This window comes from Pseudorasbora parva, chromosome 15 (assembly GCF_024679245.1).
Source record: "Pseudorasbora parva isolate DD20220531a chromosome 15, ASM2467924v1, whole genome shotgun sequence".
NCBI classification, from domain to species: domain Eukaryota; kingdom Metazoa; phylum Chordata; class Actinopteri; order Cypriniformes; family Gobionidae; genus Pseudorasbora; species Pseudorasbora parva.
The window spans coordinates 18,690,402-18,704,425 of NC_090186.1; the positions used below are offsets into that span (position 1 = coordinate 18,690,402).

Genomic DNA, 14,024 nt, shown 5'->3' on the forward strand with positions numbered 1-14,024 from the left:
ATTTAATTTCGTATCATGGCACATGTATTGGGCTGTACAATAGTGATGATGATGTGATGTGGAGTACCATTCATTCACATTAATAATTACATGACAATTTGTAAGATTCTTTTCTTTATTATTTAAAAGAAGAAGGTCATTTTTATTATTTTGTCAGTCTGAATTATTTTAGTCCCAGTCCGTGCGCAGCTGCCGGGCCAGGCGGGCCTGAAACGTCAGATAAAGCGCACAGGCTCACGACTGGAGGAATACATATGCCTACAAATCAAACGCTTTGGTAAAGTCACACAAATTAAACATTGACGTTCTTGTTGCACAAAAATAAACACTGAATGTTGTGGTTTTTAAAAGTGGGTCATATAGCATATCTTGTCAGTGCCTTTTGTGGTGTTTGGAAGAGTTTTTCTGTGCATTTCCGCACTAACTCAAACGTGCGTACACCACCTCCTGAGTTGCCGTAGGATTTGAGCGTGCCGTACGCCAACGTCCATATTGATAAATCTCAAAGTCACCGTGGTTTTGGGTGTACGCAAGGTGTACGCTGGAAATTTTGTGTACGCTCTTTTGATAAATGAGGGCCAATGAGAGCACGCGTTCAAAAATGTAATAGAGATCACAGAAAACGAATCCATATGGTTTCTCTAGACTTAGACTTACAGAAATAGATTTTAAACTTCACTTATATTACTATTATTATATTGATTCCATTATATTCACTTTAATATAAACTTCACATAACTTCACTTTAATTTTAACAAATTGAAATTAGACTTTTATTCACATATAAACATTTTTCAGCTCACACATCAGTTATGATAAACAGAAGCTCAAACATGTTCGCTTGACGTGTGAGAACCAATGAGGTTCATTCTCCTGCGCTACGCAGGCAGAACATTTGAGCTTCCGCAAGAACCGGTTCAGTTGAGCATCTGTTTATGTTCACTGATCAATTTTGATATGAATAAAAGACTAAATTAAATATGTTCATCAAATAAAGCAATCGAGTCTCTTCAGAAATAGATTTGTTTTATGAACTTTTTGTGTAGCTGTCAACATCTTCATTTGTCTTCTGAAGTTGAACGCAAGTCTTACAGGTTTGAAACGACAAGTATTTTTCATTTTTGGGCGTACTAACCCTTTTACACACTTAAGTGCACTTCTAAAAAGTGCACTTTGTAATAATATCACATTAAACGTTTTACTTTACAGTACATTTTAAATCATGTTTTGGGAAGGAAGGCTTTTGAACCACATGTTTCAACACAATGGGCCAAGAAAATCTGCTAAAAACATCAATATCACTTGCAATTTTTTTTATTTACTTGTATAATATAAGTTTTGAATATGACAGTATTTTAAGAACCAACCTGCATGTTCTTGAAGACATTATCTGAACCATGGAAGCCACCGCTGCAGTATTTAATTTCACTCGGTTTGCTGTTGAACAAGGTGGGGAAGAAAAATACTTTACAAAAATATTAAAGTACTGAGTACATGCCAGCTTGAGAGCTGATAAATTAAAACAAATCTTCAGTAACACTTTATTTCGATGGTCCACTTCTACTCGTTCGCAACTACATGTCAATTACCAGTCATTAGAGTATTAGTAGACTGCTTAACCCTTAAATGCATACCTCGGGTCTTTAGTGACCCGGGACTTCATTCACTAACACAATGATGAAATTATGTTTCACTCACAGTTACCGCAGGCAGAAAACAAAAGAATAAGATGTATCATCAGCAAAACTTGAAATGGCTCATCGATTTACTGCAGAGCAAGTACTGAATGCTATTAAATATTAGTGTCACTGTCCCTTAATGGTGGGTCTGGTGAGAAAAGGTGTTAGTGAATATGAGGCAGATGATGAATGTACTGGGAAATTAGCTCTGACGAGGAGAGTGATGATGGTATAAAACATCTGCTCAAACCGAACCCTTCCAAGCTCCAAACGGTAACAATAAATGCTTTATTTTATTTGTCTTACTTTAATATCATAAGAGATTAATATTATCGTGACAGGTAGAGATCCATAATATCTGCTAACATTTTTTTTTGATCATCCCCAAACACAATCTACTGAATATAAGTAGCGTTCTTAGCCTGACAAGCCAGATTCACATCAAGATCTGGGAACAAACCATTGGCAGGGCTCAATCTAAGGGGCAGGATAAACGGTTGTCTTTCAGAATCCCTCTGCACGGAATAGGATAACTCAACAACCAACCAGAGCAATGAAGAAGTTGATAGATTAAACTTTTGTCATATCTGGTTGGCAAAACTCTAAACACATCTTCCTTTTTTAAGAACGACTTCAGTGCCGTTCTTTGTTCTTTTCTCAAAGAAAGGTTTAACTCCAATTCTTCTAGAGTTGGGGCCAAAGACGATTCGAAAGACCGCCGTTCGCCAGCTTCTTTGTTTTCAAGTAGCACACAGAACCTTCGTAACTCTGCAAACATGTTAAGCCCGCCCACCGACTCTATACACGATGTGATTGGCTTGACTAGAGTTTGGTTTTTACAGCTCGCAAGCCAACGGAGAGTTTCTAGATTAGTTTAGATAAATTAGATTTACTGCCACCAGTGTTGGGTATTATTTATAAAAATAATTAGTTATAGTTAGTAGTTTCTTCTCACAAATAATAACTGAGTTAGTAACTGAGTTACATCATTATAAAAGTAACTAATTACCAGGGAAAGTAACTACTGTTTTACTTTTTTTTAATTACATTTTCAAATATGTCAAATAACTTGGATACCACAATATTAAATATGTTAAAGTAATGATTTGGACGCTAAATAGAATAAATTATTATAAAACATTGTACATTAATCTACACTACTGTAATGTTGATGTGAGAGACACCTATTGAATTTAATAAATTATTGTAAATATTATCAGTACTATAGTAACATTATAGTGTAAATATTGCCAGTTCTATACTACTCCTTTGGTAGTCGATCTCACGTTATCACCTGGGTTCTTAGCCACTAATTTAGTGGCAGCATGTGACGATTTGTTGGGTCAATTCATTAGATTAGAATTACTTGCCACAACATGGAGAAACTCTTTTCTTCATGGGCATAAGTTGCACATAACATAAACATTCTTATCTTTCACCCCAACGAGGGAAAAGTAGAGCTTATACTCCTTTGAAGTCTTTGGACTTGCCATCGCTCTGACTCCTCCTAGTCATTGGTGTGTGAGACTAAGCGTGTGTGTGTGTGTGTGTGTGTGTGTGTGTGTGTGTGTGTGTGTGTGTGTGTGTGTGTGTGTGTGTTGCACATGTGTGTTGGAGGGTGGGCGGGGTGCACATAACTGATGATGATTGGTGGGTGGAAGACAACCACAACTGATGCTGTTTGGGATAGGTGGAGATCACACACACACACACACACACACACACACACACACGAAACAAAAACTTTGCAAGTCCAGCTGTTCGGATGAAAACCGCTTCAGCGATTACTTGTTACTGAAAAAATTAATTCTGTTAGTAACGCCTAATGAGAGTTAGTAAAATGTCTAAAGTGGCCTATCGAAATAAAGTGTAACCAAATCTTTAAATGCCTTCAATCAGATTCAAGTTACCATTTTAAAACGGAATAGTTCGCACATTAATCGGAAACTTCAAAAAGGTAAAACATATTTTTACAAACTCATTTTGACATGAAGAGTGCCAAACTCACAGTGCTGCTTGCCACTGTGGCTGCATGTAGAGATGCGCTCTCTCGATACGGATGCTGTTTGCGAAATGAAGGCGTTTGGGGAGGTGCTCTTTCAGGTACGGTCTCATCGGCTGATCAGGTTCTCTGCACTTCAAACAGAAAGAAAGAAATTCAGCAAGATTAAGAAGAAAATGCAGTTTATAAGTGAGGTGTGGGGATGCTGTGACATGATCATACCGAAAGGTTCTTCACCAGACCTTCATAATCAACTGCCAGATGAATACAGGGAAAGAGAAGAGATGGATGGTTTGACTTGCATTTAAAGGAAATAATACTTTTTATAAATGAGTGTTTCTTCAACTATGTGCAATTTAGGCCCGCTTTTTACACTCTCATGATATTTACGCTACTGTTTATTTTGGGTCAATAGAAAGAAGTCTCTTATGCTCACCAAGCCTTATTTATTTCATTAAAAATATTGTAAAATCTTATTACAATTTAAAATAACTTTTATATTTTAATACATTTTAAAATGTAATTTACTCTTGTGATGCAAATCTGAGTTTTCATCTTCATTCCTTTAGTCTTCAGTATCACATGATCCTTCAGAACTCATTCTAATATGCTGACTTACTGCTCAAGAGACATGTCTTATTTTTATACATTTTGAAAACAGATGCTTTGTCCAGGATTCTTTAATTAAAAGTAAGTGTTAATTTGACATGTGTGTATATAGATACTATTGTCTTCTTGTTAAACTAACTTTTGATAAAGTTTTATTAGGGACAAAATTGTTGGTTGCAGTGGAAATGACACCACAACTGTGGGTCAGTTGCAACTGTGTAAAAATGAATTCAATTTAATATTATATAAGTTATGTATGATTAACATGGGTATGTTTTTATGGAGGGTACAACAAATAAAGTCAGCATGTGGCATCTGAAAACTAGTAAACCTTAATGAATAATCCATTTTAAAGTTATAATGTGACCTTTATACTGCGAACTGGCAAGACGCAATTAAAAATTAATAAATCAATTGCTGCAATAAAGTCTATAGTTGAAGAAACACTCAAAGCAAGGACGCGTAATCTATCTGCTTACAGGAGAAGAAGTCATCGGGCAAATGTCTGGGCCGGACTCTCGCTGCAGGGCCCTGTATGACAGTGATGTCATCAGTGTTATCCAGATAATTGGAGACGTATGCAGCTTTCTTACATGATGCCTCCTCCATCCCTGCATGTTTTATAGACACAGAGCAAGACAGAAGCATTCAAAATTAACTTAATTTAGATTGAATTCATGATTTATTCACCCCCCTGTCAAGGCAAACAAATATGAATTATTTCACACACACACACAAAAAAATCTGTCAACTATCACAAACTTGCATCACTTGAAAGCTAAAACACTCAAGATTCATGTTCTGAATTCGTTTTTGCAATAAATACACCAGAGAGGAAAGGGTTAAATGAAATGCTGAAGCAGTGGCTATTTAAACATTAGCATAATAAACGGGGTCATCTTTCATCTCCTTTTGTGCAGATCAGATCGGACGAATCTACGAAACAACAGCATACATTTCTGTGTAAGAGTCCACTCTTCAAAATGCATCCCACTTTTTAATCTAAAACAACAACAAAATAAGGGAAAAAAACTAAAAATACTCCATTGTTTGCATGTGCGTTTTGAGTTAGAGTAATCAACCATGTCCATTTTCAATGAAATAGCGATTATAATAATTATTCTGACGATCTCCCCTGTACTTTGGACCGTTCCTGTCATATTAAACCCTCCCAGGTCTCTCTCCTTCAATCACAGGCTCTCTGATAACACATGATATAAACGGAGCATGTTACTGGCTGCTAAAGCTGTCAGTCAAATGTATCCATGGTTTTCTTTGGATAAAGCCAGTCAATGCCTCGCCAATGCATAGCCAGCATAGATTTGATTGATGGACGTAGTAACGAATCAAAAGACATTATTTTGCGCAGTGTTTGTAAGATATGTCTTAAAGGGTTAGTTCACCCAAAAATGAAAATTATTTAATTAATTCCTCACCCTAATGTCGTTGGACACCCGTAAGACCTTCGTTCATCTTCGGAACACAAAAGAAGATATTATTGTTGAAAGCTGATGGCTGAGAAAGGCTTCAGAAAGGCCTCCATTTGCATTCAGTATATTTCCACTCACAAGACCCATGAAGGCACTAAACACATCGATACAAAGTCCATCTCACTACAGTGGCTGTAAAATAATTTTACAATGCGACGAAAATAGTTATTGTGCGAACAAAAATCAAAATAACAACTTTATCCATGAAGTTATTGACGTGAACTCGACACATGCGTGAGAATATGACGCAGATCCGCCCTTCAGATCTATGGTTCAGAAACATGACCCGGAAGCGAAGAGGAGCCCCACTATCGTGTGAGTTCATGTCCGAGATGGACTTTGTATTGATGTCTTTAGTGCCTTCATGGGTCTTGTGAGTGGGTCTTGTGAGTGGAAATATACTGAATGCCAATGGAGGCCTTTCTGAAGCCTTTCTCAGCCATCAGCTTTCAATAATAATATCTTAATTTGTGTTCCAAAGATGAACAAAGGCATTCTCGATAGCATCCAATAGTGGCCTGCCAGTTTTAGCACACATACAATCGCACACGCGCAGACTATATGATAGACTGTTTTTATCAACTAACTATGAGTTTTTTACACTTGTAAGTTCTGTAAATAGTTGCTTTAGATTTCAGGGACTGCAAATGCATTATAATTAGCAATTTATTGCAGATTTATTTGAATAACAACTACTCTTTACAATTACAAATGTTCTAATATAATTGGCCTTCTTTTTGAAAGGACGCCTAGTCTTTTTTTGACATAAAAGCTAACAGAAGCTACATTTTTGAGAGAATCGTCCTCAAATTTGAATCAAAACATGATCAGACATTCAGTTTTATATGCAATTAAAATTTAAATCTCATATTTTTTTCATCCATAAGGAGAAAAAAAAAAAAACGTGAGTCACTTATATGCATATTTCCCCTTGTTTTACTCTGTTCCTATACTACTTTGAGTTATTATGACTTTTGGGTAACATAATTTCAAGTGTCTGTTTTAAATGGATATAGACCATAGGGTTTAAGAGCTGCTGACATTTTTGTTTGGGTATGTAGTTTTTTGAAAATTCTCAAAAACAGGGGCACAGATTAAGAGGTTAAAACAATAAACCCAACATAATGTGTTCACTGTAATATTGTAACATTCAACATTTTTATCTCTGACTGACGTGTCAAAGAAAGCATATGCAGTGTATTCAGAAAGTATTCACAGCACTTTTTCCTCACTTTGCTCAATACTTTGTTGAAGCATCTTTGGCTCCAATTACAGCCTCAAGTATTTTTGAGTAGGATGCTCCAAGCTTGCCACACTTATTTTTCGGCAGTTTCTCCTTTTTTGCAGGACCTCTCAAGCTCCATTAGGTTGGATGGGGAGTGTTGGTGCACAGCCATTTTCAGATCTCTCCAGAGATGTTCAATCGGTTCAATTCTGGGCTCTGCCTGGGCCACTGAAGGACATTCACAGAGTTGTCCTGTAGCCTCTCCTTTGTTATCTTGGCTGTGTGCTTAGGGTCGTTGTCCTGTTGGACGATGAATCTTCGCCCCACTCTGAGGTCCAGAGTGTTCTGGAGCAGGTTTTCATCAAGGATGTCTCTGTACATTGCTGCATTGATCTTTCCCTGGGTCCTGAATCGTCTTCCAGTTCCTGCCGCCGAAAAACATCCCCACAACATGATGCTGCCACCACCATGCTTCACTGAAGTGATTGTATTGGCCAGGTGATTAGTGGTGCCTGGTATTAGCCAGACATGACGCTTGTCATTCAGGCCAAAAAGTTAAATCTTTGTTTCATCAGTTAAGAGAATTTTGTTTCTCAGGGTCAGAGAGTCATTCAGGTATCTGTGGGACCTTGATAGACAGGTGTGTGCCTTTCCAAATCATGTCCAATCAACTGAATTTACCACCGGTGGACTCCAATCAAGTTGTAGAAACATCTCAAGGATATTCAGTGGTAGCCAGATGAACCTGAGCTTAATTTTGAGTGTCATGGCAAAGGCTGTGTACATGTGGATTTTACCTTTTTATTTTGAATAAATTTGCAAAGATTTCAAAGAAACTCCTTTCATGTTGTCATTATGGGGCATTTTTTGTCGAATTAAGGAAAGATAAATAAATACATGTAATCCCTTTTGGAATAAAGATGTAACATAACTAAATGTGCAAAAAGTGAAGCGATGTGAATACTTTCCAGATGCACTGTAATTCACTGACAGTAAAGGCTTCCAGCAAAACCACCTCTTCTCTTATTATATTCTTGAGCGAGTACTAATTAAACTTCAGCGATGCAACTGTGCAGCACATCAAAACATACAAGCTCAATATGCATTCACAATCATTTCAACCACAAAGGCAGAGCGGCACATACAATTAAAAACCCAAGAGTCAAAATAAGCATGCTAGCAAGCCACATGGCGCACTTCAAGGGCAGAGGACACATGTGCAATCCCACACGCCTTTAATTTACCCCAATCACAAATAAAAGACACACGTCAAACAGATGACGAATTGATGAACTTCTGTGCCCACCCAGTTAACCAGTGATATTTTAGCATCGAAATACTATTATAATTTTTAATCATATTTTGAATTGGCTTGATTTTCCCGGTTGCAATTTAGTTTTAGTTAAGGTTTTATTCATGTTGTTTTGTGTATTATTATTATTATTATTATTATTATTATTATTATTATTATGTTTTTTTAATGTCTGCATATATAGGTTGTATTATTTTTTCAGTTTTAGTTTTAGTTATTTTCGTACATTCGAAATTGATCTGAATTAATCGTAGACGTAGCCTAAAACAAATAATTTCAAAGGTTTGCATTACAAATAATCCTTATCTGTCAGTTTGGCTGAATGAGCTATAAGAAAGTAATTCATGTTCTATATCCAGATGTCAGGAGAATAACGTAATGCTTAATATTTGAATGTGATAAGAATATCTATGGCACAAGCTCTTAAGTCATAACCCCCCCACCACCACTATACATCCCATGAAAAATTCACTGGAATGCAATATGAATCTTGTTTTTCTCCCAAAATCCTCACATTTTTCCAGGTTACCAGTGTAACTGTTTGTTCATACACACATTTAAAAAATGTATGCATGACAAACACCCAAAAAAAACATTATAGTACTTACCATGGTCAGACAACAGAACCAGGTTGACACATTTGTGCAACTCTCTTTCCTTAAGACCCTCCATCAGCTGCCCTATAAGTCTGTCAACATTGAGCAAAGCCTCAATTACCTGCGACACAAAAATCAAATTACAACTCTGAATGAAAACATTTCACCAGCAGTACCATACTGATTATGTACAGTATTTGAGAGTGCTAACACCAAACAACATAAAATGCTGGCTTTTATGTGTCTTCTTTGCAGTCATGAGAGCAAACCATTCATAGTTTATATCAATCATTGCAAATTGTCATGTATTTCACTTCATCAACAAAAAAAGTAACAACGACTGTGTTCCATTTAAAGTTTCAAATCCTAAATCAATTGCCCCCAGACTCAACAGAAATTGAAGTTTGTAATTTTTTATATGTTTTGTCTTCTGTGTACCTGGCTACTCATTGGTCCATATCGATGACCTGCAGAATCAGGCTCTTCGAAGTATAAGGTGTAAAAGTCTGGCCTAAAACAGAGTATATACACTGAAAATTAACTGATTGTATTCAAATCGAAGATATTATTTAACGCCCCTAAATGCATACATTTATAACAACAAACACTTTTTACAGGTTACGTAAGGCAGAAATAGCTCTTTATGGTAAGAATTGCAGATTTTTACAGTCTAGGCAGATCAAAACAAATTTAAAACAAAATCACCAAAAGAAGATAATGAAAATAAATAGCTGTACCTTTCTCCTTCAGGTAAATGCAGCCATTCAAAGATTTTTGCCATCCTCTTTTCAAAGGGAATGTTCCTGAAAAAACACAGTGCATCTTTGTTTCAAATCACAATTGAAAATAATTATTATTATCTTGATCCCTATTATTTAAAAAAAAATCTGAACTTTTGATGGCTGTTACTAAAAAAATCTTCTATTGAGTTCAGCAGAATTATTCAGTCATAGGGGCCCTATTTTAACGATCTGAAACGCAAGTGTCAAAGCGCAAAGCGCAAGTAACTTTGTGGGCGGGTCTCGGCGCTGTTGCTATTTTCCCGGCGGGATAAATGGCTCTTGCGCCTGGCGCAAATCTAAAATGGGTTGGTCTGAAGTAGCTTCATTATTCATAGGTGTGGTTTGGGCGTAACGTGAATAAACCAATCGGAGCAACATCCAACATTCCCTTTAAAAGCAGGTGCGCAAGTTCCATTATGGATTGCTATTATTATGGCGTTCACAGCCGAGGAGACTGATGTTCTTGTAAGAGCAGTGAAAGACAGAGAAATTGTGTTGTGTGGGGATGGGAGAAACCCACCCAAAACAGCGTCGGTTAAACAGGCGTCAGTTAAACAGTTTTTTCAGTTTTTCAGTCGATTTTTTTTCCTGGTTCTTGACGGACAAACCAATTTTTTCAGATGCCCTTATATACATATATGTCTTGCCACTATTGGGCAAACAGGTCTGATCCTTAATTACTACAATTAGCCTGAATAATTTGTAAGCTAGATTTATGCCTATTTTTTCACATCTTCGTGGCACACCACAATGATTTCCGTCATCTCATGTGTTAATATTTTTTTAGTGTAACAATTTATGATTTGCAAAAATAACTGTTGCATCTGTGTACATTTGGCTACATGAGCAAAGTGTATGCGCGTTGTGCACGCTATACATTTTGGTCAAGCATGCGCCCTTAAAATAGCATAATGAACAACGCGCAATGCGCCACTGACTTTAGACTAGGTTTTTTCTGGTCAGTGGCGCAATTGTTTAATGGAACAGCAAAATAGCACCAGGGATTGTTTGCGCCGGAACACGCCTCCTTTTTTGCGCTGAACCGCCCAGGGAGCGCAAGTTCATTCACTAGTTTAGCAACGTGGTTCTGTGGAGGGAAAAGCGCGCTTTGCGCGGGTGCAAAATAGGGCCCATAGTGTTACCTGCTTCAAAGGTTTCAATAGGTTTTAAATATACTGCAATATAAAGTGTTGCTCTTAATTTTGGATGTGAATTATAGTCCTCACAGCACTAATGTTTTGTTTTAAAATGCAAAAATCCAGTTAGTAACAATGTTAAAACAATACCAATGCAGTATTGTAAATATCCACCTGTCATACTTCTCCCAGAAATTTGGGTATTTTCCGTTGACTTTCACATCGGATCCAGGCCAGAAGAAAGTTGCTGCTTTTAGCTTGTTTCTCATGGCTGTGAGCCAAACCTAAAAAGAATCACAGGAAGACCTGAATGAGAGTGCTGACAAAACACCTGCACAAGCAAAGCAAGACACGAGAGAGCCTTAGACAACTAAAAGTAAAGTTTAAACTAAAAGTTATTTAATACATATTATTAGTTACAAACCTGATTCCAAAAATGTTTGGACACTGTACACATTGTGAATAAAAACAGAATACAATGATGTGGACGTTTTAAATAAAATAAAAAAAAATCAGAACACAACATACGACATACATTTTTAAACTGACAAAAAGTATCATTTTAAGGGACTGAGCACTCATAACAACTTGGGTTGTCCTTGTCCTCTTTAGTCCGGATGACATGGCGTCCCAGTTTTCCAAAAAGAACTTCAAATTTTGATTCATCTGACCACAGAACAGTTTTCCACTTTACCACAGTCCATTTAAGTGAGCCTTGGGCCAGAGTTTAGAAGTCCACGTTTAGACATGCAACTTTTTTTTTTGACCTAGAGCGTTTTAGTCGGCAACGGCGAATAGCACGGTGGATTGTGTTCACTGACAATGTTTTCTGGAAGTATTCCTGAGCCCATGATGTGATTTCTATTACAGTAGCATTTCTGTATGTGATGCAATGCCGTCTAAGGGCCCGAAGATCACGGGCATCCAATATGGTTTTCCGCCCTTGACCCTTACGCACAGATTGTTCTAGATTCTCTGAATCTTTGGATGATATTATGCACTGTAGAGGATGATAACTTCAAACTTTTTGCAATCTTTCTCTGAGAAACTCCTTTCTGATATTTCTCCACTATTTTTCGCTGCAGCATTGGGGGAATTAGTTATCCTCTGCCCATCTTGACTTCTTTTTTGTGACTTACTTTTTATTAGATTTCCAAAAGAAACACACAAGAAACAAAAACAAACAAAAAAACAAAACAAAACAACAACAACAAAACAGAAGAACAAAACAAACATAAGAAACTAATTCTGTCAGCACTGCTTACATAACACATGAATATTTTAGAAGACATAGTTATTCCCTAGATATGAATACTTTACCATGCCAGGGAGATACATCTATATACTACTACCTAATGAAGAGGTCACAACTGCATTTTACAGCTCTTTGCCAGGCCTGTACCATTCTTGGTTTAGCTTTATTAAATCTAGATAAGGAGCATTCCATTGTAACTATTTGTTGCATATTCAGTAACCACAGTTTTGAAATGTCTGCCTTAGTGTCCAACCAAAGTGCAATTACTGATTTCTTTGCAGCAGTGAAACCCGAAAAAAGAATAATTTTGTCTACTATACCAAGGTTCAAGGAAGAGACATCATTCAGCAAGCACAGGCAAGGATCCGGAGTGATCTTATGGTTAATCAGTTGTTCTATGTCCCAACAAACTTGAGTCCAAAAATGATTAATTACTGAACATTAACAAAACATGTGATACATCGTACAAGTTACGGGAACTTTGACACATAGTGCAGTTAGGGTCAGATATTAATCCCATTCTGTATCGTCTATATGGCGTCGAATAGGCTCTATGGATAGTTTTAAAATGAATAAGTTGATGACTCCAATTTCGAGATGTTTCACTCATATTTGACCATACCGAGAGTCAATCAGGACAAAGTCCAGCCTGCTCTAAGTCTTTTTCCCAAACTATCTCAACTGATAAACATTTACACTGTGTTTTAAAAAAAGAGAATTATACATTTGTGAAACCAGGCCTAGACTCTTTTCCAGGATCGAACGTACAAATTCCAGCGTACAAATTCCCTTAGCAGCCCAGAGTGGGCATGTGAAAGGTTTCTTATCTGTCAATATGTTAGTATTATTCCATAAAGGGTAGAGTTTATGATATTTAGGTACAGTTTCAAACAGTTTCTCTGCTTTTTTCCAAACTGTGAAACAATTAGCAATTATAGTGCCAAATTTAACTTTAAATCTATTGCCTTTTAAATTCGTATATGGAAGATCTTGAAGCCTGTTCGGCTGTACCAGTGCGGTCTCTATGAATTTCCAAGGCACCTTGCAATTCTAGTCCATCCAGACCTTTAAAGCTCTTAGTTGAAATGCCCAGTAATACAAGTAAGTTAGGACAAGACAATCCTTGAACTGAAAACTATTAAATTAAGTGGAAGTCTTAATTCTAGCTTGTTTATTGTTCTATATAAATTTGGAAATTAAAGATTAGATTTGCTCAAGAGACTTAGGTGGGGGTGAAATTGGGATCAAGAAAAATAAAAAATTGAGACCTGGAAGAATGTTCATCTTAACGATGGAAATTCTTCCTCATAAAGAAATTGGAAGATTACTCCATCACTGTAAATCTTCTTCTCGCGGTCACCTTTTAAGAGATTTCCCTATAATTTTTCTGACAGCTTTGTGTATATTTGAATTCCTAAATAGGAGATTACATTGCTTACAGGAATGGAGGAAGGATATTAAACATTAGTGGCAGGTGAATTTAGTGTGGATTTATGCCAATTTATTTTATAACCTGCCAGATTCTTAAACTTATTGAATAGGACTAACATGTGTGAGATTGATATTTGGATTTTGGAAAGAAACAGAAGAATATCGTCTGCATAAAGTGATGTAGAATATTCTGAACCATGAACAACAATGGGATATATGGATTTGTGCTCTCTTATGGCTTGGAAGGGGTTCTAATGATAACGCGAATAATAATGGTGAGAGAGGGCAACTTTGCCGTGTGCCCCTCTGCAATGAAAAAGATGAAGACTGACAGGTACCTGTAATAACAGAGGCCAAGAGAGTTTCGTATAGAATTTGTATCATAGATCAAAATCTTGGACAGAACCCCAAATGTTTCATTACTTCCCACAGATATGGCCATTCCAGCCTGTCAAAGGCCTTTTTGGCACCCAAAGAGAACACAGCCAAGTCTTCAGTATACAATTC

The 14,024-nt window shown here is 36.8% G+C and overlaps 1 protein-coding gene across 3 annotated transcripts in view; it reads right to left on the reverse strand.

The window, feature by feature from the left end:
• Positions 1-14,024, reverse strand: part of enpp1 (ectonucleotide pyrophosphatase/phosphodiesterase 1) — an 82,237-nt gene that overhangs the window by 28,327 nt on the left and 39,886 nt on the right. For all 3 annotated transcript variants that reach the window (XM_067417287.1, XM_067417288.1, XM_067417289.1), the window contains 8 exons: positions 11,006-11,115; positions 9,651-9,716; positions 9,352-9,424; positions 8,926-9,034; positions 4,770-4,901; positions 3,904-3,935; positions 3,688-3,815; positions 1,368-1,437 (listed from right to left, as the gene is read on the reverse strand). In XM_067417287.1, the coding sequence (XP_067273388.1) occupies positions 1,368-1,437; positions 3,688-3,815; positions 3,904-3,935; positions 4,770-4,901; positions 8,926-9,034; positions 9,352-9,424; positions 9,651-9,716; positions 11,006-11,115 (720 nt within the window). The remainder of the gene's footprint in view (positions 1-1,367; positions 1,438-3,687; positions 3,816-3,903; positions 3,936-4,769; positions 4,902-8,925; positions 9,035-9,351; positions 9,425-9,650; positions 9,717-11,005; positions 11,116-14,024) is intronic.